General features: G+C 29.7%; 1 protein-coding gene across 6 annotated transcripts in view; it reads right to left on the bottom strand.

Moving 5' to 3' along the window:
• Positions 1-27,500, bottom strand: part of LOC106872628 (RNA binding protein fox-1 homolog 2) — a 528,156-nt gene that overhangs the window by 15,520 nt on the left and 485,136 nt on the right. For all 6 annotated transcript variants that reach the window (XM_089341813.1, XM_089341814.1, XM_052976234.2 and 3 more), the window contains 4 exons: positions 20,129-20,189; positions 5,326-5,473; positions 3,759-3,816; positions 2,759-2,856 (listed from right to left, as the gene is read on the bottom strand). In XM_089341813.1, the coding sequence (XP_089197939.1) occupies positions 2,759-2,856; positions 3,759-3,816; positions 5,326-5,473; positions 20,129-20,189 (365 nt within the window). The remainder of the gene's footprint in view (positions 1-2,758; positions 2,857-3,758; positions 3,817-5,325; positions 5,474-20,128; positions 20,190-27,500) is intronic.

The following is a 27,500-nucleotide window of genomic DNA, read 5'->3' as shown; positions in this document are numbered from 1 at the left end:
GCACAGTTCGGAGATAAGGAGTCTCTCCAGATTGAACCGTTTCTTCTCAGCATTGAAAGGCCACAGTTCCAGTCCTACAGACATGTGATTAAAATGTCGCAAGATGGATTCTTCAAGCTGAGCCAACCGGCAGGAGACATAGAGGTAAACGAAGAACAAGACGGCCAGATAATATATAATGATGATATCCAAAGATTTCATTGGACATATTTAAGAATGCCAAACAAAAAGTGGGATGACTGAGGGATGACTGAGGATGTTGTCCCGATGACCCTTCCAGAAATTGTAAGCAGAGCAATTGTAGGGGTGGAAGGATACTGAAAAGGAGTGGATACAGGGGAATAGTATGGACAAGAACAAGAAATGAAAAAAGACAGAAGGACAAGAGGATGAGGGAAAATTTAAAAGTATGTTTTTATAGATGTAGTTAGCTCATCTTTTTTAGTCATCATAGGGTAAGCTTATGATCAAATTGTGGTTGTTTTTTTATTAAATACTCCGATATATATATACACTTATCCAAAGTTTTCCATTTTTTTGGCATAGAAGACAGTCATATAACTTGAGGGAGACTTAGCTGTTATTTCTAGCGATATGACCAACTAATATTCAGGCTCATTCTGTGGATCATGCATGTATGTTTGCGTGTTGGGTGGAAGTAGTGTACAGTGTGAGTGAAAGAGATATAGAGAAAGAGAGAGAGAGAGAGAGAAGATTGGGGAGGCACAGAGAGTTACTGTAATAAAAAGCAAGAATGTGGAAGGTTGGGTTAACAATTGAAAACAATGAAGTATATTTTCTAAACGCAAGCAACATGAGCCAGCATAATATATATATATATATATATATATATATATATATATATATATATACACACACACCTATCTAATTACAGACAAACATTATAGGAATGTATGCAAGTGTAATCATTTGGTGTTTGTACATACATACATACATACATACATACAGACATATATGTATGTATGTATGTGTATATATATTCAAGCATGTATGCATATAAATATATTCATACATATATGGGCATGTATATATGAATATATACACACATACACATGTGCATCTATATATACACACATCCATGTGTGTGTGCATATATATAGATACATATATCTTTATATATGATTATATATACATATACGTATGAATATAAACACACATATATACACACAACACACACACATATGTCTATATACATATACACTTATACAAGTGATCACAGCCTAACGACAGAGAGAATAATCAAGAAAAATGTGGCAAAAAAAATTTTAAATATAAAGATAAACATAGACAGACAGACAGACAGACAGACAGAGACACAGTTGAATCAGGGGAGGGGGAGAAGGTGACAACAACAACAACAACAACAACGACAACACTAACAAAACAAAACATAAATTAATTTAAGGAAAAAGAATGAAGAGAAAGAGGTGTGTTGACAAACTGTTCAACAGACTATAATTGCAGAACCACTAACACCACCACTACCACCACCACCACCACCACCACCATTACCACTGCCACCACCGCCGCCACCACCACCACCAACAACAACTACAACTACTACTGCTGCCACCACCGACAGATGCATTGGAAGGGAAAGGGGCAGGATTACTTGCTAAACTATTAAGACCAGATTAAAACTTCTAAAATAATAAGAATGAGGCTCGCAAGGTTTTGGGTTCAGTCCCTACTGCATGGCACCTTGGGCAAGCATCTCCTACTATAGCCATGGGCCGCCACTAGCGAAAACCTTGTTAATAGATTTGGTTGATGGAAGCTGAAAGAAACCTGTCTATATATATATACAGAGAGAGAGAGAGAGATGAATAGACATCTATGCGTTTGTGTCTTTGTGTCTCTCTGTCCCCCACTCTACTGCTCAACAACCAGTGTTGGTGTGTTTACATCCCTGTAACTTAGCAGTTCAGCAAAAGAGAACTATAGAATAAGTACTAGGCTTAAAAATAAATGTGTACTAGGGTCAATTTGTTGAGAGTAAGTACTCCAGCATGGTCGCAGTTTAATGACAATTTAATGGCAGAAGGTGTTATTGTCCTTCATGCATTCAGAGAAGATAATCAAGGTGCATTCTAACAATTTGCAGCATTACCAATATTCTGTAATTCCTCAAAGCAGCAAGCTGGCAGAATCATTAACATGCTGGGCAAAATACTTCACAGCATTTCATTCGTATTTATGCTCTGAGTTCAAATCCTGCCATGGTCAACTCTGTCTTACATTTTTTTTTGGAGGTCGATGAAATAAGTTGACTTACCCCTTCCCTGAAGTTGCTGGCATTGTGCCAAAAATTTGAAACTAACATTCTATAATCAATCAAGATCTTGGTCATTTTAACTTAGATTCTTGGTAGACAAAGTGACCATCAAGAGAATGGCCCCAGGGTGATGAAAACAGACATATCAGCCACTCTACTGATTCCATCAACAGAGAAACTAGTACACCCTCTTTTGTAACCTTCATAATTTGTACAGATACACGAACCCCACCCCAACTCTGTCCTTCAGCATTTTGGTATTGGTGAGGATTTTTTTTTTTTGTTTCCCAAAGTAATGGTGGAAAGGGGTGCTGGTCGAAGTGGCGGTGGGGGTGGGGGTGGAAATGGTGATAGTGGTAGATACAACTTGTTTTTTTTGGGTTTTTTTTTTTGCATAATCAAGAAAAAAAGTGTCGGCAGGGTGGGGGGAGAAGGGGAAGAACGTTGAAGAATAAAACTTACCCAGCCGCGTACGTGGCTGCTGTCGCTGCTACAGTGGGGATTGCATAGCGTGTTGCAGCCGCATAGCCTGCAGCTGCATACGGTTGGGTTGTAACGAGCTGAAATACGAAGGGCAAAAAAAGAAAATTAAAATGTTAGAAAATGAATGAATACCACAACGTTTGGAAAATGGACTTTAAATGATGACCACAATGATGATAGGTGTAAGAGGATGGGCAAATTAGATCTGGACAAATAAGAGAACCTCTAGATTTTTACTTAACCTGCTAGAAATAGCATTCACATCTGCTTTAAATTACACCTTGGACATCATCATCGTTGTCTAATGTTGATTTTCCATGCTGGCATGAGTTGGATGGTTTTACAAGTGCTGACAACCCTGAGGAATGTATTGAGCTCCAGTATTGGCTTTGGCATTGTTTTTGCAGTTGGATGCACTTCCTAATGCCAACCACTTCAGAGAATGTATGAGGTGCATTTTACATGGCAGCAGCACCAGTGAGGTAACCAAGTAACCTGCAAGACAAAATCCTCAAGCGAAGGAGTGGTGTAGCATAGAAGGAGGTGGCTTTATGCCAAACGGATGTCTTGCAGAAGAGAAGATACATGGCTATTCTCTTTGGAAAAACAGAGATGGTGATGAAGAGGTGACCGGGTAAACCCAATATTTCTTTGTGCCTGGTGTTATTTGCTCAAGTCCACTGCAAAAGCAGGTCTATCATCTACATTTAAAAAAATTAATCATGGAGTATCTTGTTGCTTCAATATTTTGAAGATATGACAGTTTATTTTTAGAATGACATTGAAGGGTAGGTGTGAGAGGCTGAATCTGGCCAGTTTCAACATAAACAGGTAGAATATTTGGGCTGGATATGGCCGGTTCAAATGTTAAAGGGTTTATTATTATAAACCTGCTGGATGAATATCAGCCTGGGGTTAAACATGATTAATTGCAACACTACAAAGGTGAGACAAGTAGGAATTAAAGGGCGTTACTTACCTGATATCGATCAGCTGCTGCATATGTCGCTAAGAAGGGGTCTTGGTGATACACTCCACTGAAAGGCAAATAATAGGGATCAGATCAATGAAACAGTAACATTTTAGCAATAACAGTACTCTCTTTCTCTCTTTTGCAGAGCCTTTTAGTTTGTTTTCTTTTTCATTCTTTCGTGAGAAGAAATAGACCTGTCCATTTTCAAAGGAATGGCAGAGAGGTTAAGGAGTTTGCTTCCCAACTACATAATTTGGGGTTCAGTCCTTTGGCATGGCACCATGAGTGTCTTCCACTATAGACCGGAGCCAACCAAAGCCTTGTGAGTAAATTTAGTCAATGGAGACTGAGAGAAACCCATTATATGGTGAATATATATCTGAATACCTCCCCAATTCCTCCCTCTAATACACTTAGCTCTCCACAAAATCATTCCATTTTTGAACTTCTTTCAACCAACACCTCAAATGTAAGATTTCTACCCTGAAGACAGATGCTCATCTCACTCAACGATGGAATCAATCTACAAACATTATTTTGGACCTCAGAGTACCCAGAAACAGCTGTTCAACCCCCTTAAATTCTCGATATCATTTCTACTCTGTCTAAGTCGAACCTTTTTGTATGTAAACACATATATACATTCTTTATATTTCATGTATTCAATATATTTTATATATTGACATGTCTAACTTGCTTGTGCCTAGATTTACTTCTCTACGTACTCAAGTTTAATGCTTTCATTACCAAACCGGCTGAAACTGGATCTGGCTCTGTAGTACAAATGTTTTGTTTTCGTAAGTTTTGAATTAAAATCTTCCACCAAACCTTAGTCACAATTTATGTTCCTAGCATTAGCTTAATGATAACTAAGTTATTTTACTAAATTCTTTGTTATATTTAAAATTAATTGAAAGAAACACAGAGCATCTCAACGGAAATAAGGTAACAAAAGGGTTTAAATTTTTCAGCACTACTAAGTGTCTTCTATCTGATTCTCATCTATGAACTATATAGATATGTGTGCGTGTGTGTGTATATATATATATATATATATATATATATATATATATATATATATATATATATATATATATATATATATATATATACACACACACACATACACATACACACGCTTTACATGATTGACCAGACAATTCGATGTTGTTATACATCATTGGTTACAATGCGCTTTGTATAATTTTAGCTTTCAAATGATGCCACCCTGCAAGATAGGCAGGCAGGCCAACATGCCCCTTACATATATATCTTCTATATATGTGTGTGTGCAGGAGTGCTTGTATGTGCAAAAGACAATTATTTTCCATTTTGGTTGATATATCATATTTTCTAAAAGTTCTAATGACTTTCACTGGAAATGCAAAGATTAACAAATATTGGTTAATTATAGGAACTGATCTAATTTGATTAGTACAGGTGTTCTATTAAATAGAACAAATATTATTATTACTACTAAGACCATTTTGAGCAAACGAAATACGGTTGAATTTTAAAGAAACCGCAAATAAGTCGATGCTTCGTGGATAAATGTGTAATCTCAAATACTTACGCGGCGTACGGTAAAGCTGCTGCAGTTGTTGTCAAGGGCGTCGGGTGCCTGAATGCTGCTGCTGCCGCTGCTGCGGCGTATACTCCTCGTGCCGTCACAGCCGCTGCTGCTCGACCACGAGTTAACGTCACACCTCGTAAAGCAGCAGCTACAGAAATACAACAACCGAAAAAAGTTATTTCACACACAAGACAAAAACAAAACAAAACAAAACAAAAAAAAACAAAACACAAAGAAAAACGAAAATTAAAAATGGCTCGAGAGAAATAAAAGGGGACGTATAAAAAGTTTACAAACCTATATGCATATGTATATATACATATATACATATGTGTGTGTATATAAATATAAATATATATATATATATATATATATATATACACACATACATGTGTACATATATACACACAAACGCACATGTCTATGTGTACATACATGTATATATATATATATATATATATATATATATATATATATATATCTTATATATACATATATATACATGTACATATATGATATAGACATATATATATATGCATATATATGTATGCATATATGTGTGTATATATGCATATATATACACATATGTCTATCCATTGCACACATACACAAGCATAAGAGGAAAATGAATTTTACAACATTAATAACTCTTTTAAAAAGAATACGTAAAAAGTACCAAAAAATTTTAATTAAAAGCGCTAACTTCATTAACATATAAATAAGACTATTAAACAGAAATAATATTTGTAATTATCTACTCTCATATTCCTCATGATTCTTTTTCCTCCAAAATAAATTTCTTAAACATACTCTCTGAAGTCCTAACGACCTTCCTTGAAAACTTATTAAAGATTAACACTATTGATTCATTATTGGAAATAAATCTCAATATATATATATATATATATATATATATATATATATATACATATATAATACTAATTGCTCTTACTAGTAAAAATTCAGTGTGAGTAGCAGAAATATGGTTAAATTCTTAGAAATACCAATATTTTCAAAAATTAAACACCTAAAAGGAAAAGAAGTTAATAATAATAATAAAAAAAATTAAATACAATAATAACGATAATAATAATAATAATGCTAATTTCCTTCAGGGGCTGTTTATAAATATATTGATCTGTTGATATTGATTTTCATATGCTTATTCTTCCTATCTTTGATTATATATATATATATATATATATATATATATATATATGCAAAAATATATGCTAAAAATCTAAAGCTATAAAACTTTGAATATATCATATTTTTCTAAGTCTACAAGAAGATTTCTTCAAGTATTTTCCTTCTTTCTTTCACCATTTATATTTTTTGCTAATAGAGTGTGTTTGGTGGATGACATTTATAACTGAATAGGTAGATGCATCGTACATACATACATATACACACACACACACACATATATATATATATATACATATATATATATATATACATATATATATATATATATATATGTGTGTGTATTTATATATATATATATATATATATATATATATATATATATATATATATATATATGTGTGTGTATTTATATATATATATATACACACATATATATATATATACATACATATATCTATGTGGTGTGTAAATACATGATTCTATAAATAGCTAAGTCGGTAGTCTGAGTGATTGGTTGAAAAATTAATTGATTTCTTGAATTAATTTGAATATTAAAAAAAAAAAAAAGATTCATGACAACTAGCAAAAAAAAAAAATATTTGTGCACAACCAGACATGAGCAGATTGTTGTATACTACATTAATATCTCACGCATATATCACATATATATATATATATATATATATATATATATATATATATATATATATATATATATTTATACACACATGTATATGAATGAGAGATAGCATTTTCCAACTACATTTCTTGTGCAACAAGACCAGATCAAACAAAAAAATGAAAAATAAAAAAAATAATACCACAAAAAGAAAAATTACAATTCAAGAAAAATAAACAACATTCATATTTTTCACTCTGGTTTACTTTTTCATAATTCGTATTTTGATTTAATTTCTAAATACATATTTATTTTTTTCTTGGTAACAAGATGCTGTTTACAATGTGCAAAGACTTGGTCTGATGGGTATGCCACGTAGTAAGTTTCAAATTTGAAATAAGAAATAATAATAATAATAACAATAAAAGTAATGATCCTTTCTACTATAGGCACAAGGCCGGAAATTTAGTGGAAGGAACTAATCGATTACATTGACCTCAGTTCATAACTGGTACTTAATTTAGTGACCCTGAAAGGATGAAAGGTAAAGTCAACCTTGGCAGAATTTGAACTCAAATCGTAGCGATGGGCGAAATATTGCTAAGCATTTCGTCCAAAATGTTAATGATTCTGCCAGCTCGCCACCTTAATAATAATAATAATAATGATGATGATAATAATAATAGTGTCAAATTTTGGAACAAGACCACGAAGTTTGGGGGGGAAGATGTAAGTTGATAACATCAGCCCCAGTGTTAGCCTGGTACTTATTTTATCGACCCCCACCCCCACCCCACCCACCAAAAGGGAAGAAAGGTAAAGTTAACCCTGGCAAAATTTGAACTCAGAATGTAAATATGGAGGACAATTTCTTTAACTAAACACTTCAAGGCACCACTCCAGCTTGGCCACAGTCCAGTGATTGAAACAAGTAAAAGGTAAAAAAAAATAATAACGGACAGAGAGTGGGTGACCTGAGAGAGAATAAGAAAAAAAAGGGGGGAAAATGTTAAGAAACAGCAACGAGACTGCCATAAAAGTCTGTGAGAAATATAACAACCTAATCTTTTTCAAAGCTTCCCAAAAAAAAGAAATTTTTGAACATTTAGCTTTTGCTATATATGCATTATATATTATATATATATATATATATATATATATAATACACACAGACTCCCATGTATATACATAAACAAAAAAATATATAATATATACATGTATAAAAACAAAGAAACACAAAGCAGTGAGTCTTAGTAGTGTAAAAATTTTATCAGTTTACGTTTGTCGACAAATTTAGAATTTCAAAGAAGTCACTTCGTCTCCTCAAAAACTTCAAAGATCCAAAGATACAACATGCAATTCTTAGAGATCAGAATCATCGCTTTGAGGTCTGGAATGGAAAAACTGACTTGTGACCCCACTACAAGTTACATAGCCAGAAAAAGTCTGCCAGTAAGTCAAAGTTTTATCTCATTTTTGTTGCAATACAAATTCACCAACATTTAATTTCTTTCTTTGATTCTAACCAACGACATTACTTAAACTCTCAGCTTAAGTTTTCTTACTTTACTCTACTAACCAATAAACCATTTACTGTTTGCATGTCCCTAATGGTGGTGCTGCTATTACTATTATTATTATTATTATTATTATTATTATTGCAGGGAGTTATTGTTGTTGTTATAGTTGGTTGGTTGGTTTTTCTTCTCTTGGTCTTTCGGCCCTATCTTAAGAATTCCTTTTGATCTCATGTTCAAATGCTTTATTAAGCATTTACTTTGTCCTTTCATCATGGAAGCACGTATCTTTCAACCATTCCATCCTATTAGGTTCAATTTCCTGTACGAATCATTTCCTAGAGCAGAAAATTCTTCACATGGAAACACCGAAAGTCTTTTGATTGAAACGAGGAACTAAACATCACAGACGAAAACAGAAGAGAAGAGAAATAAAGAAATTGGAAAAAGTTCTTCCTCTTAGTAAGGCTTTCACAAGTACACCATCAGTACGGCTAATGTTTTGAATCATGACCACTGCGGTGAATTTCAATGGCATACATTCACATCTAAGGAAGTAAATAACCATTCCATTGACGAAGAAGAACAGCTGCAGATTTATTGAAGCTAAGATTTAATGAATGAAATAGTGAGATATATTGGTAGGCAGGTAGGTGGGTGGTAGAATTCTTGACTTCAACCCAATAGTAGGCAGCAATTATACAAATTAAATATGCAAACATACATACATATTTGTAGGTGACACACACAAATATATATATATGTGTTTATATATATATATATAAAATTGTAATTGCACAACCATGAATTAAAATACATACACACATATACATGTGTATACATGCTTAACATGTATGAGTGTGTGTGTGTGTGTGTATATATATATACACGTACATATACAGAACAAAGATTAGCTTTCATCTCTCTTCTATTATAGCCAAGGCCAGCAAAAGCCCTGTGAGTGGATTCAGTAGACAGAAACTGAAAGAAGCCTGTTGTATGTGTGTGTGTGTGTGTGTGTATACATATGTATATATAATATCAATGATATGTATGCCATACGGTCTGCAAATCTAATGGAGGCCTCAAAAGACATTTTAAATTTCCCAAAGATCAGAACTTAACTGCAGCTCTTGGTGGTCCAAAGTAGATATGCAATCTATGTGAGTTGTCATCATCATCATCATCTAACGTCCGCCTTCCATGCTACTAACATGGGTTGAATGGCTAGCATGGGTGGAACAAAATATTGTCTGGTTTAAAAAGCCACATCAGATGCCAGTGTACACAGGAGGTGGTCAAACTCTGCATAGGGAGTAGACAACCACCATATGTATGTATATATGTGCGTATGTATATATCTATATGTGACTCTGTCGGCGTTTGTACCCTACCATTGCTTGCCAGTTGGTATTGCTTTGTTTACATCCCTTAAATTAACAGTGCAGCAAAAGGAACAAATGGAACATATACCAGTCAGGTTCCGTGAAATTCAAACTCCGAACATAAAGACAGACAAAACGCTGCTATGCATTTTGCTTGGCATGCTAAAGATTCTCTTAGCTCACTGCCTAATAATAATGATAATAAGAAGAACAACAACAATAATAATAATCATAATAATAATAATACTAAATGAAGATACCCAACAGACCAAGGCAATGTGATGTGGATAATGATCAAGAGAGGGAGATAAAAACATGCTGAAACATTCAATACATTATACTCGTGTCTAATCAGCCAGTATGTCAAAATTAAATTAAACAAATGTTCCAAGTGTACAAACATAAGTAGGAATATGCATACACACACACACGCATATATATATATATATATATATATATATATATGTATGTACATATATATTCATGTTTACATACATATATATATATATATATATATATACACATACAAGTGTGTGTGAACATATGCAAATACATACATACATATATATATATATATATATATACATATATATATATATACACACACACTTTATTATGGTCATATTAAAATAGAAATGAATGAATAAAGAAGTCAAGAAGAAAACTTTTGTGTGTATTCTTCTTTAAATTCAATTAATTAATCTCAAATTTTATTAATTAAAAATGTTTTAAGAAAGAGTTTTGGCTTCTTTTTTTTACTTTTTGTTTCATTCTTTCTTTGATTTGGAATGAAATGAAATGGTAAAGAGCAAAGAATATAAATAAGGAGAAACAAAATAAGAGAGATGTATAGAAAATGATACACAGAAAATGGTAAAATATATTATATTTAAATGAAAAAGAACATATAAAAATTATAATTAAATTAATTAATGACGATATGATACAATACTTTTGAGAGAGAGAGAAGAAATATAGAACAAACTAAGAATGAGAAGGAGAGGAGGTAAGAACTAATGTGGAATATAGAAAAATAAAGTGAGAAAGGTATAATAAAGATGGTTTTTGACTTAGACATAAGACCAGAAATTTTGAGGGGAGGGATAGTTACTACTAATGACCTCAGGAGCTGACTGGTACTTTGTTTTACTGATTTGAAAACGATGAGAGGCAAATCCGACAATGTTGGAACCTGAACTCAGAATGTAAAGAGCTGGAAGAAACACTGCAAAGAATTTACAGTATCTAGGAATCTAACCATTCTATGATGATGATGATGATTGCTTCAAATTTTGGCAGAAAGCCAGAAATTTTAGGGGAGGAGGTAAGTTAATTAAATCGACTCCAGGGCTCAGCTGGTACTTATTCTATTGATCCTGAAAGAATGAAAGGTAAGGTTGACTTGAGAGATATTTGAACTTTGAAGGTAAAGGCTTGGAAGATGTACCATTAAGCATTTGGTCAGAAGTGCCAATGGTTCTACCACCTTGCCATAATGATGATGATGATAATAATTCTATCCACTATTGACACAAAGCCTGAAATTTTGGGCAAGGAGGCTAATAAATTACATTAACCCCAGTGCTCAGCTAGGTACTCATTGTATCAACCCTGAAAGGTAAAGTCGGCCTCGGCAGAATTCAAACTCGGCATGCTAACAATTCTGTTCGCTTGCCAATAATAATGATTATAATAAAAATCCCTTCTCCTATGGGTATATGGCCTGAAATTTTGTGAGGAGGCCTTGTTGATGACACTGACCTCAGTGCTCAACTGGTACTTATGTTATCGACCCCAAAAGGATGAAAAAACAAAGTCAACCTCAGCAGAATTTGAACCTGGAATGTAAACGCAGATGAAATGCAGCTAAGATTTCTTTTATTTGTCACAAAGGCTTCAGATGAGAGGGATGAGCATCACAAGGGCAGTTTACAATTTTGTGTTAGGGTTTGTTAATAACAATAATTAAATGAAGGAACTGTAGAAACTTAATTAGCTAATTAGAAATGGCAACATATTTAAAAGAAATAAACTCAAATGAATTGAATTAAACATGTTGAAAAGACAAAGTGAATGCAAGGAGAAGATGTAGCAGAGTATGTAATATTAAAATCAAGAAGAAAAGAGTAGAAAAAAACATACTGGAGAGATTTATTCATTCATTGCTATGTTTAGGAAAAAAAAAAAGGGTTAAAATATTACGAGTTAAGAGATAAGCTATATCAACAGTGTGTACCAAGAAAAAGAATAAATACTAAAATACTGGTAAAGAAAAAAATTACAAAATCAAATTTAAAAAGTTCGAGGTTTCACAAGCAAGATACAACGGGGCTATATGAAAAAAAAAAAAAAAATGCAGAAAATATTTTTTTTTTATGAAACCTTCCATAAGTTTTCTTGTTAAAAAAAAATGATGTCAAGATCATTTATCGTATATTTTATTTATGTACCTATGTGTACATGTGTATATATATATGTTTATATATATATATATATATATGCACACATACACAATCCATATACACACGTGAACGTGTATACATATGTAAGTGTAAAACTAAATTAACTTTCCTCCCTAATAAATTTCTTTTTACAAAGATAAAAATTTTTATATATATATATATACAATATATATATATATATATATATATATATATATATATATATATATATATATATATATGTATGTATATATATGTATGTATATATATGTTACATACTTAGGTCGTGTTTTTAAAGTATTACTTTTCTCCAAATTTGAATTGAAGATAACAACTTACTTATGATAGATATACATACACACATGAGTATATACATATATATGTACATATATATATACACACATGTGTATGCAGATATACATGTTTAAGTGCATAATTATATGTAAATATATATGTTTGTGTGTATGAGTGTATGTGTATGCATATATATATATATACATGCATGTGTGTCTATACATGTGTGCACACATATATATTCACACACATTCATAAAATATATATATATATATATATATATATATATATATATATATATATATATATATATGTATGTATATATATATATATATACATACACATACAGATACAAACGCGGGATAATGAATTGTCAATAAAGAAAAAAATATGTATATATATATATATGTATATATATATATATGTATAATAAGAAAAAAAATGTTGTTTAATCAAGGCAGAACGGAACATCACATATAACATGCAGCAGACGGCATTGACGTAGAAAAACTAGGCACACGGACACAGAATGATGCACCAATTAAAATCAGATATGTTTGTTGTTGGTTTTAAATTTTCAGATGTTTTTTAAGGGGAGGGGCAGAGGGTATATGTATTATTGTAGAGTGTATATACTGTTATAGATTTTATCCACTTAAACTGAATGTCAATTTGTCGAAATACGCAAACTTGGAAGGGTTATTATGTCAATAGTAAACACATGTACTGTATCTATTTCGCTTCTTTTATTCATGTTAATTAATTGGTCAATCATTTAACCAATTAATCAATCAGATGTTTGCGTAGTTGTTAAGTTAATCAGTCAATCAACTAAGTTTATCAAAGTCCTTTTGTCGATCAGTAATATACCCTTACTAACCAGGTCTGCTTCGTGTCTATCTGTCTCCAATACATGTCGATGGATGCAGAAGGGGCAGAAATTTAGAATCAAGTCTAAGGAAGTGACGAGGGAGAGGTAGGAAGGCAGGTAAACTGGACATGGTCAATAAAATGAGAAAGGGGGGGAAGAAAGTGAAAGTTAAAAAAGTAGGGGGCATAGTGTAAATGTAAATTAAAAAAAAAAACAGACTGGTTTGCTGTATTCCTCGACTTAAAAGTTGAGGGAGTTTATAGGCCACCTATCTTAATGCCAATTTCTGTTGAATTCCTTGTTTATCCTATAAATGATCAAATCTATCATATATTTTAAAGAGAAATAATTAGATGTACTCAATACATGTCTATGCACATACACACAGCGAATGTATGCATATACATATTTGAGTAACACTCCATGGTTACAACAACCAGTGTTCCAGTTGATCTGATCAACAGAACAGCCTGCTCATGAAATTAATGTGCAAGTGGTTGAGTAGCCCACAGACATGCATACCTTTAATGTAGTTTGCAGGGAGATTCAGTGTGACACACAATGTGACAAGGCCAGCCCTTGGATTACAAATACAGCCCAGTTTTGCAAGCTGAGTGGGCTGGACCGATGTGAAATGAAGAGTCTTGCATAAGAACACAACACATCACCAGGAATCAAATTCAAAACCATACGACCTTGAACTGGATACCCTAACCTATGCACCTATATATATATATATATATATATATATATATATATATATATATATATATATATATATATACCAAAATACACACATCTATACATGTGTTTATATATCAAAAGGTTTCTCTTCATAATAGAAGGGCAAAGCTATCAGATTGCTTTTATCCATTATAAGAAGATGAGACAAATATAGAGTAGCATTAAAAGAAGCCTGTATATCATTTATGGAAATTCAGATGGAATTTAGAAAATGGCTTCTCACCTAGGTAAAAAAAACAGAAATTTAGTTGAGACACTGGTCAATATAAACGAGCATAGCAGATAACTGGTATGTTACTGCCATGAGAAGAATGGATAGCAAAGTCTCCATTGGTACAATTTTAATTCAGAATATATACACAAGTAACTTAGTCAAACACATTATTTCATTCTTGTCTCATGGATGTGACATTTTGTTCTGGTTATTTATAAAGTATAGATGTGCCAGTAAACTTCTCACAAATACTGCAAATAATTACACTTACAGTCATGTATATATGAATTAGATCTAATCACACATTATATACATCACCTCTTTCAAACATTACATTATTAACTATAATAAATATCATGTATACATTTAATTATTAACTATATTATTAATTTATTTGAAATTACTTTTACATTATATAATATATAACATTATATAGTCATTGCTTATATTAATGTTTGCCTAATTGTTAAATGATTTGACTCATAAGCATAAGCTATAGAAACAGCTGTAGGTAAGGAATAAATGTTATACCAGTACCTCTGTTCTTCTGTTTGTTACATATACTTCTATACGTATTAATCTCAGTTCCTATCTTTTAACACCAGCCTACTTCAGAATAGCTTCAGTTTTATAATACTAAACCTCTAATGTTAAAGTTATTTTTACATCTAAATCTAATATTTCTTATGAATTTTATGCAATATTTGTTTTCTTACATTGTGTCCCAAATGTGTTCATTTTGAAGGCAAATCACTTAAGGCCACTTATGGTTCAATGATAACTATGTTTTTTTTTCTAATTTTCAAGTACTTTTCATATTTAAATTTGTTGCATGTTCTATGTAATTTTGATATTGGAATTATTTGCTGTGTTTCATGTTAAGTTATTTTCCTAAAACTGTCTTTCAAATTCTTATATTATTTTAAAAATTAACTGAAACATAACAGAAATGAGTAAATATTGCAGTAAAAAAAAAAATAAGAAGAAAAGGAATTTAAGAGAGTAAGTGAGTGTTTCCGTCTTTGCTGATGTAAGAATTCTTTTAAATTTTTAAATCTTTTGAAAGGATATCAAGACAGTAGGGGGCAAGGGAAGGGAGAGAAAGAAAGGAAAGGAAGTTGAAAAATATTAAATAAAAAATAAAACATTGTCTTGCATTCTTGCATTGAATGATGAGGACAGGGTGACATGTGTAGGCATTAAAATAGCTAACATGCGTACACACATTCATTTAAGATAAGACGGATCAAACTTAAGAAAGGAATAAAAAAAAAAATTAAATTAAAATAAAGAAATAATTGAGTAGCTCAATCTGATAATCAGCCACATTCACAAAAAAAAAAAATAAATAAAACTACCAATTAATTAATATTACTATATGGAGAGAGAGATAGAGATAGACAGAAAGAGAAGTGTAAAAAAAAGAAAAGAAAAAATTAGAAAAACGTTAAGTCCAAAAAAGAAAAATGGTTTAATAATTTGAAAAGAATTGGTAAAATTAGAAGTATTTTTATATATATAAATTTCTTTCTTGTTTCATTTTTTAAATCATTCCATTTTATATATGTATATGTTTGTGTATGTGTGTATATATATATATATATATATATATATATATATATATATATATATATACACACACACACACGCACATATACATATATATCAGATGGTAGATTAAGTAAAATTTGTTAGTCAGAGTATAATTACTTAGTTCTGTAAGATTAGCAAAAAAAAAAAAAAAAAAATCATTCAGATAGATATTAATAATTCTTTAAAAATTTGTAAAAGTCGAAAATTCATTTACAACAAATTAATTTGATCTATTTAGTTTAACAGATTTTCTTCCTATATTTTATATTTCTTAAATTCTATTATTTGCTTAAGAATTCTGTACTTCCCAATATTTTTTTCCCCCCTACATACCCACTTTCAAGGAATTTAATCTAGAAATTTCTAGAATACCTTACTTTAAGTGTATTTACATTAAAAACTTTAAAATTTATTTTTTCTTAAAACAATACTAGTTTCTGTTTTTTTATGAACACTTACATAATTTCTTTAGATGATACAGCCAATGAGATTTCTAGTAACAATACAACATTAAATTCAATTCAAGAATGCTCTTCATAAGTGCAAGCCTAAGGTGGACAAAATATGTGCAGAAATGCATACTGGAAATGCACCATGAACCAAAAGTGTCTGTTGTAATCCTGATGACTATGTTAACCATTAAACCAAAGTTTACTATGTTCTAAGTACCCAAATTATTATGTTCTAACCTATCTTGTCTCCCAGACAAGAATTCTTGGTGTTTTGCCAATGCTTAAAACTAAGGCTGTAGAAATATTTTATGTTTTTATTTTAATTAATTTAAACATTGAAAGTTTTCATTTATTTAATTTGGATTCTAGGAAATTGACTTTATAAATTATATATCTGAATGATTGCTACGAAATTTACTCAGAAGATTTTAGTCATCAGTGAACTCATGAATTAATTAAATAAATTAAATTTACTAAGGCATATGAAACATTCAAAAGTTCTGTCATGTTTATCAAGCAGCCTGACATGAGAGATTTTTATGACTGCCTCATGTATTAGTAAAATTAATCAATTTATGAACACAATGATGGTTAAAATCTTTGGATATACCTCATAGTAATCTTCAGTATGAGAATTAAATACTGCTGGCACAGACTAATATCAAAAAAATTTATATCTAGTTTCTACTGGCTTGCATACAGCAGTTCAAAGAACAGACATTACCTTAGCTGGACACAATTCACAGACTCAAAATGTCACATTTTCTTCCAACAGCAATCCTATTCCTAATAGTAATCGCAAATACAAAGTGATGGCTGTATTGTATAAAGAGCCATTTTACCATTGGTGGAAAAATATTAGAGAGATATAACAAAACTAGAATAATAATAATAATAATAATAATAATAAAAATATATGTTACTGAAATCATGAAAGACAAAATCTAATACGATTAGAAGAGTGGCTAAAATTTCATTTCAGCTATTGAGCATTAATAATTAACAAAGGCCAGTGTATTTATGTATGTATGTAATGTATATAGAGATGTGTATATAAATATGCAGCATTCAATTCATAACTATACAAACATGCGATTTAATACTTTTCAATAGCACCAAATATCACTTGAGTTGTTGAGAACATACGCAAGTACATACATATATGTGCATATATATACATATATATATATATGATATAATACAATACACACGTATACACATTACATAATATATACAGCCAAAAATACATACATATATAAATATATATACATTATAGATATAATATATATTACATTATATATATGTGTATATATTATATATATATATAACATATATAGATGAAGATATATATTTATATATATGAGTGTATATATAGCATTCATATGTATTGAGACATATATATAATATAATGATTTCTAACAATGGCACAAGGCAAAGAATATTGCAGGAGCAAAAGGACGATTAAAGTGAATCCCAGTATATTACTGATACCCATTTAATCGACCCTGAGAGGTTGCAATGCAGAGTAGATTTTCAAGGGAGGTGAACTTAGAAAGAACATCACTAGACATAACTAAATATTGAAAAGGTAATTTGTGCCATGCCATTATAAAACTAAGAAATACATATTATATATTCCATACATATCACATATGCATATTATGCCAAACATACACACAGACACACACACACACACACATATATATATATATATATATATATACACACATATATTAAATATATGACATATCGTCACAAGCACAAACACAAAAAAAAAGATCATTTTCAATTTAGTAACAAAAAGGAAAAGCTACAAAAGATATTTGATGCAATGAAAAAATTTTTTAATTAATTTTTTGAATTAATTAATTAGCTGAAAAGTTTGTATAGTCAAGAATTTTAGTCAAGCATATTTATACATACACAAGCATACACACACACACATACAATATACAATAAATATCTGTTTAATATTTCTGAAATTTTTTTTCTCTTGAAATTCTCTCAAGGAATCAGTTCATCTCATTATTTAAGAGAATCTTGAACATATCAATACTTAACTATTAATATTAATTCGATTTTAACTAAAAGCTTATAATGTTTTCCTATACACTCATTAAAGCTAACATATTTACTGTCATTCCCAAAATAGCTAACCATGTAGCTGACATGCCAGCCATAGAAGGACGTGCTGGTGTATATTATATGCACGTAGGAAAAAAAAAAGCACAGATACCCACCTGAACCCCTTGTTTAATAGTTCAAGTCAGATAAAATTTACATTTATAACTTATATTTTTATGGAAGTTATCAAGCATATTCATTGCAAAGCTATATTATCCAGTAAAGTTTCATTTTTATAGTAAGAATAATCTTTGTTTATTTAACCCTATAAATAACTGACAATTACCAAAAAATAATTTACTGTTTGATTAAGAAATTTAAAAAACACATATTAGAATGTTTCCATAGTGTTTAAACCGGCTATATTCGGCCCAAATATTCTACTCATTTTATGCTCAAACTGGCCAGAACCAGCATCTCACACCTACCCTACAATGTCATTCTAAAAATAAACATTTACATCTTTCAACTCTTGAAGCTACAAGATAATACCAGATTAAGTTTTAAAAACGTAAATGAATAAGGATTACTTTTGACATATCAATTTGAACGCTAAAGGGTTAAATGATTTGGCCCTTTTTATACAAACCCATCTGAGATCGTACCTGACTCTAGATATGAAAGTCCTGTTTTAAAGTGATCTAAATTTTACATTAATTTATGCTCCAAGCACTAATTTAATAACGACAGTTATTTTTACTAAATTCATTATATTGTAGATTAAAAAAAAAAAGGAAATCTATTTTATTTTATGGTATTGAAAAGGTTAGATAATTGATCTTAGTTTAAAACTGAATACTAAAGGGAACAAAAAAAAAATTAAAAACTAAGAAAAATTATATATAAATATATAGAATTATATTTAAAAGATTCTTGTCAGAGAATGGGGAGTAGAGATGAATCTTATTGCATGGAAAGGGAGGTTGTTGTTGTGTTGTTTTTTTTTTTTATATACGAACAGGTGGCTTGTTTCTCTTGAAGTAAGGAATGGTTCAGCTGGAATTACAGGGTGAGGAAGAAAAAAAAATTCAGAATAAAAGACCAGGGCAGGGGGTAAAAGAGTCAGTATTACCAAACTTCGAATAAAGATTTTTCTTGTCTGTTGATTAGTCAATTTTTTTCTTCTCCAGTGGTCTATGGAGATGGTCACGGATGGAAAGGAGGAGGGTAAATATTTGTGTTTTGGATTTTGTAAAAAGAAAATTTAGTATTTTCTTGGCTTTTTGTTACCCAATTTCTCAAATTCTGCCCCCCAACCCCATCAAAATCTCATTTCTCATTAAAATAACTGTTGTCCTTCAATTTTTTTTTTTGTCCTCTTTCTTATTAAAAATTGCTGCTTGTTTTATGTGTTGTTCTGTTCTGCTCTTCAAAGAGACAAGAACAAAACGGTACCTTACCATTTGGAATTGCGGGGTTAACGGCTTTTTTGGTCATAACACGGGCAGTGGCATTGTTCACCTAGTTTAGAAATCATAGCAGTTTTAGAAGACACACATTCAAAAAAAAAAAAAAAATTTAAAAGTATATAAGTATATATATATACATATAAATATCTAAAAATATATATATATATATATATATATTAGAAAAAAAGATAGAAAATTGAGTAAAAAAATATAGTTAAAAATGTATTTTATAACTCTTAAAGAAAATTAATTAAAAATTTATTGTGTTGTTTAGAATCTATATAAAATTTGTTATTCTTTCTAAGTTTAATTCTTAAATTTTGGACTTTTAAATATGAACTCTGCTAGGACTATTCCATAAAGTGTTTTCATTCCTTTTATCAGCCCTAAATAACTAAAGACTACATACATATGCATGTCAATATGTATATATGTATATGTATACATATATATAACGAGACACACTTACACACATACATACAAACATTATGCATATATGCATGTTTATTTATATATATATATATATATATATATATTTATATTTATATATATATATATATATATATATATATATATATATATATATATATATATATATTTATATATATATATATATATATATATATATATATTTATATATATATATATATATATATATATATATTTATATATATATATATATATATATATATATATATTTATATATATATATATATATATATATATATATTTATATATATATATATATATATATATATATATATATATATATATATATATATATATATATATATATATATTTATATATATATATATATATATATATATATATATATATTTATATATATATATATATATATATTTATATATATATATATATATATATTTATATATATATATATATATTTATATATATATATATATTTATATATATATATATTTATATATATATATATATTTATATATATATATATATTTATATATATATATATTTATATATATATATATTTATATATATATATATATATATTTATATATATATATATTTATATATATATATATATATATTTATATATATATATATTTATATATATATATATATATTTATATATATATATATTTATATATATATATATTTATATATATATATATTTATATATATATATATTTATATATATATATATTTATATATATATATATATATTTATATATATATATATTTATATATATATATATTTATATATATATATATATATTTATATATATATATTTATATATATATATTTATATATATATATTTATATATATATATTTATATATATATATATTTATATATATATATATTTATATATATATATATATATTTATATATATATATATTTATATATATATATATTTATATATATATATTTATATATATATTTATATATGTATATATATATTTATATATATATATATATATATTTATTTACATACACACACACACATATACACATACATACATATATATATATAGGTGCAGATATGTGCATATTCTTTAGTATATGTATATATATAAATGCATAGACATATATATGTATGTATACACACAAGCATGTATACATACATACACATGTAAATATATAGCTATATATATATATATATATATATATATATATATATATATATATATATATATACATATTCTCACATATATATACATATATGAACATGTACATATGTATGTATATACACATACAAACATATATATCGCTATACACTCACTCACACACAAATGTCTATACTTATACATACATGCATGTATGCACACACACACACACACGTATTAAAATATATTTCTTTATAATTCATTTTCTATAAATGTCTTCTATTCTGTAATTCACTACTTAAGAAGGCTTTATTTTCAGAAAACAATTATTCGGAAAGATTAACGGCAAAATCCAGTGCAGTCTCACATTGACTTATTGTGGTCATTTGTCATCTTATTGTTCAGCCCAAGGCCACTCAAGACTGTACAGTCCAGCTGCAACCATCAATTCTTTGTTTGTCTTTTGGACGGCATGCAATTTCAGGATGAGATTTAGGTGCATTTTATGGCATCCACAAACAGGGATATTAGCTTATAAAGCAGGTCCCAGCATCTGCTCTGATTGCATAGTCTTATGCTCAAAAGTATTCCATTCGGTGTATATCGTCCAATGTGCCATGTTTTTATCTTGGTGGCGGATTCAGCTTAAATCCTTTCGCAGTCATGGAGATTCACAGGGCTGGTTTCCTTGGTTTCCATGGCAAATATATATTCCCCACTGGATGGGACACCGGCCTGTTGCACGATTACTCATTTTTGCCAGCTAAGTGGACTGGAGCTATATGAAATGAAGTGTTTTGCTCAAGAACACATTGCGTCACCTGGTCCAGGATTTGAAACCACAATCTTACATGCCCCTTCACATCAGCTAAGACGGTAGGATGTAATCTGAGTGAAGTTTCTCAGCTTCCTCTAGTAAGCTGAACAACTACTCAAAGGCTGCCATGTTAGATCAAGGACTATATCTATTGACATTATGTTCCAGATGTGACCATCCAGTCTGGACACCACGTAATAGTTACAGACAAGTGTCACTGTCATACGAGTGTTGTCCCATATTTCCAGTCTTCAATGAGAAAGATGTCTGGCCAAATACTATCATGCTTTTGAACGGGTAAGGGTTGGCAACAGGAAGAGTATCCAGTCATAAAAATACCAGCTTCAACAAAGTCCATCTGACCCATGCAAGCATGAAAGACATTAAAATGATGATGATGATGATGACTTGATGGTTATTTTCATTTAATATACTACTGGCCTTCTTGTTATCATTTGGTGCATTGTCTCCTTTCATTTATATCTTTTTTTTTTTTATCTCATTCAATGGAGTCCTGCCATGCTGCTGTCTCACCATAGTCAATTAACTTGAGCTTAGTACATATTTTAATGCATCTCCTTTCAATATTTTCATTTGGTACACAGTCATAAGGCCACGAGTTCCATTCTTCAACCAGGTAGTGCATGTGTGTCTTTGGGTAAAACATTTAATTTCACACTACCCCAGTTTGTTCAGCTGTAAAAGTATGTTCTTTAACCAAAGGCTCCAGTGCTACTGATCATAACTTTGGTCATCTTTGACTGTAAGTCTGAACTGGTATTCTCCTCTTCCTCATCATCATCATCCTCCTCATTTAACATTCATGTTCCATACTGGCAAGGGCTGGCTGGTTTGAAACAATCTCCCAGGCCCAAAGAATGCCTTGTGCTCCAATACCCACTTTGGCAGGATTTTTATGGTTAGATGCCCTTCCTAATGCCAAACACATTATAGTGTGTACTCTCTTCCAATATAGCTACAAATGTCCCAGATAAGAGATACTAACCTGAGCCTAAAAAGACGAAACAACCTTTCACTAAACAACATACATCACAATACCAGCACTAGGATTTGAACCTGGGGTCATATAATTATTCACTGTTGCTTCAACACTATTGTTCAGATGATTTCTATAATCATAACTGCATTCGATCCTGATCTCAAAGATTAAAACCGTTCCACATGTTAGCAAACACATATGGAAATGCAATGTAACTGGTTATCCTTTCATAACATTCTCCTTATTATTATTATTAATACAATTACTATTATTATTATTATTAATACAATTGTAACCCCAAATGCTGTGCTACATCTAATCTGACTTAATCACTTAATGAATTAATTAAAAAGTCATGTATTTTAATTTCAGTTTATGCATACATTCACCCACACAATACACAATAAGTCCTTGACTGCACTGAAAATTTAAAAGAGAATAGATATTAATAATTTCACCTCATCATTTTGTATTATCTAAGAAATAATGACATTTAACAACGATTTAAGAATTCACTACAAATTAATTTGCTATAACTTCTAGAAGCATTAAAGGAGTGATAGTAATATATAACAATCAAGACATCTATGTATATTTTGAATAAGTAATTAATAAAATGTTTAAAAATACGGGGAACACCTAAAAATTAAACGAGCTCTATTTTGAACAGTAAAAAAAACCCTAATTTAGCCTGAATAATAAATTACATAAAAATATTTAAATACCATCGAATTTATTCATTACATTTTGTAATTTGATGTTTTCTCTTTGTTTAATATTTTGAATTTTTGTTTGCATGGATTAATGGGGTTATTTTTTTTTTAAATATTCATATATAAATATTCATTTATATTTAAATTTTAAATGAATTACATTTTCAGATAATGAAGTTATTAACATTTTTTTTATTCATTCTTTTCCATGTCACATTCTCCTAAGAATGTTCAAAGAATGCAACCCCCACAAGTGGTGTATTTGAAATAGTTTTCATAGTTTTCGTCCCATTAGACACCACAATACATACCTACATCCTACATATATGTGTGCGGATATATATATATATATATATATATATATATACACACATACACATATGCATATGTATGTGTGTATATATATATATATATATATATATATATATATATGCACACATATATGTATATACATACATGCATATACATATATGTATATACATACACATATATACATATATATTTATGTGCACATATGTACACATATATATATACACATTATATATATATATATATATATATATATATGTATGTATGTGTGTGTATATACATATATATACACACACACACACACACACACACACACATATGTATGTAATGCATATCCATATATATATTATTGGTATTGTGAAATTGAATATTTCTAAAACATTTCTTTTTAAAATATATCAAGAATGAGAAATGCTAAATTCCTTTCCTTATGCTAGAGTAAAGTAATTAAAAACATCGCTTATACTATGAAAGTGTTACATTCCTGAAGAATTTTGCATTAATGCAAAGCCTGCTTCTCTACAGACATTCATGTTATGCAACAGAGAAGTCAAAAGAGGAATCAAAAGTTTCCATTTTAAGGACTTCCACACTAGTGCAAGATTTTTCAAGAATACAATGCTTTCATATACAATATATTTAAATATTCCTTTTATTTTTATTTTATTTAATTTTTGTTACTAATTTAGTTATATTAACTTTAAATGCTATGCCCACTTGGATTTGCCAAATATTTTATTTCCCTGTGTTCATAAGAATATGCATTCCTAAGGCATATACGTATATATGCATATATGTAACATATATATATTTATATATATATACATACATACACACACAACTACATGACTGTGCAGATATATATATATATCATACATACACACAAACATACATAGAAGTAAATATATATATGTGTGTATGTGTATATATACATATATGCATACAAACACCAATATTGAAAAATATATATAAATTTAAGTTTGTGGACCTTAAAAATATGAGAACCTAAATTTTTATTTAGTTTGGATTTAGGTATCTAAGAAAAAGAAAATTACATTAACGATGATGAGCTTTGAAAAACTGTGAAACAAATAATGTAATCTAAACTCTGAGATGAAATATTTTGATATTTTTCCACCTAACTTATTCTGAAGAAATTTCAATTTCCTTCTTATAGTGACAAACAACATTGGAATATTAACGGCAAGAATTTGTGGTGGGGGAAAAAAAAATGTCCAAATTTAACCCCTTTTAATAGAAGCCTGTTTAAGACTTAGCCATGCTAAATTTCTGATATCTAAACGAATATTAATCAAATTATTATTCTAAACATGAATAAATATAACATTTCAGTTGTACCAAAATAAGATAATACACACTGATTATATGAAGCTAAAATATATGAAGATATCGGAATAAAACTCCTGATGAAATATCGTTTATTGAGTAATTACATTGATAATTAATTCTAACACATCAGTCTCTTCATCAGAAATGTAATCATAAAGGGATTTAATGTTGTTTCAGTTGCAATTTGTTTTAAACACTGTAATTAACTTTTATTTTTACTTAATCCTGAGAGTGATTAAAATTTTCAAAGTACTAATAAAAATATTACTAATTAACAATGTGGATTTTTCTTTTCTTTTTTGTTCCGTCTTTAAATTATCCAATTAAATGGAGCATTTCTTTTCAGAAGAATTTGAATACACAATTAAGACTTGAGCAAACTAGTGACCTTACTCTTCCATTTCATAGTCCTAGCCTTTCAGAAATATTTATGCTAAAAGATCAACTTTAATTCTTTTGATATAAACTTGCCTAAGACTACCTTTACTTCGTTTTACAATACAAACTTCCTGCTTTAAATTAATCTAAATCTACCTGACCACAAGAATGCCTTGTCACTGGCACTAGCCATTTGAAAATGAAAGTAGCGTGCTGTTGAGGCTTTGGGGCAGAACTCTCCTGAGTCAGTTGAGCTTCAGAAGTGGACAAAAGCATGTACAGATAGTACCTGATCCATTGAACAAATTCAAATTACAATGGTATAAAGGTAATAATATCTGTTTCTATCATACGTACAAGGACTGATATTTTAACAGGAAGGGGAGTCAGTTAAACCAACTTTAGTTCTTGACTGGCACTTCATTTCATCAGCTGAAGAAGGATGAGATCTGAACTCAAAATGTCAAGATCTAGGGGTCATATTTTCCAAAGGATCTAATGATTTTGCCAAACTGTCACCTAACCATATCATAATAGTTAATAATCTTTCTTTTATTAACTGCTGAGAGTTGATCATAATAATAATAATAATAATAATAATCCTTTCTACTATACGCACAAGATCTGGAATTTCGGGGAGGGGGAAAGTCAATTACAACAACCCCAGTATGTAACGTATTTAATTGATTTCAAAAGGATGAAAGGCAAAGTCAACCCTGGCAGAATTTGAACTCGGAATGTAAAAGTGGACAAAATACCACAAAGCATTTTGCCTGGTGTGCTAACAATTCTGCCAGCTCAATACTAACAATAATAATCATCCTTTCTACCATAGGCATAAGGCCTGAAATTTCGGCGAGAAAAGGGTGGTTGATTTTATCAACCCCCAGTGCGTAACTGGTACTTATTTCATCAACCCAAGAAAGGATGATGGACAAAGTCAACCTCAGCAAAATTTGAATTCAGAACTTAAGGATGCACGAAATGCCGCTAAGAATTTTGTCCATCATGTTAACAATTCTGCCAGTCTGCTGCCTTTTATTCCAATAATAAAGATAATATTATTATTTACCATTCCTATTACTACTACCACTAATATTACTACAGCTAATAATATGACTATGATGTTAATAATATTATTATCCTTGTTAGAGTTACACAAAAAAAAAAATAATAAACAAGTCATACTAATTCAAACAAATCCATAC

Source organism: Octopus bimaculoides, chromosome 25, assembly GCF_046866305.1.
Source record: "Octopus bimaculoides isolate indiv1 chromosome 25, ASM4686630v1, whole genome shotgun sequence".
In the NCBI taxonomy this organism is placed as follows: Eukaryota; Metazoa; Mollusca; class Cephalopoda; order Octopoda; family Octopodidae; genus Octopus; species Octopus bimaculoides.
This window is presented reverse-complemented; position numbering and strand designations above follow the sequence as displayed.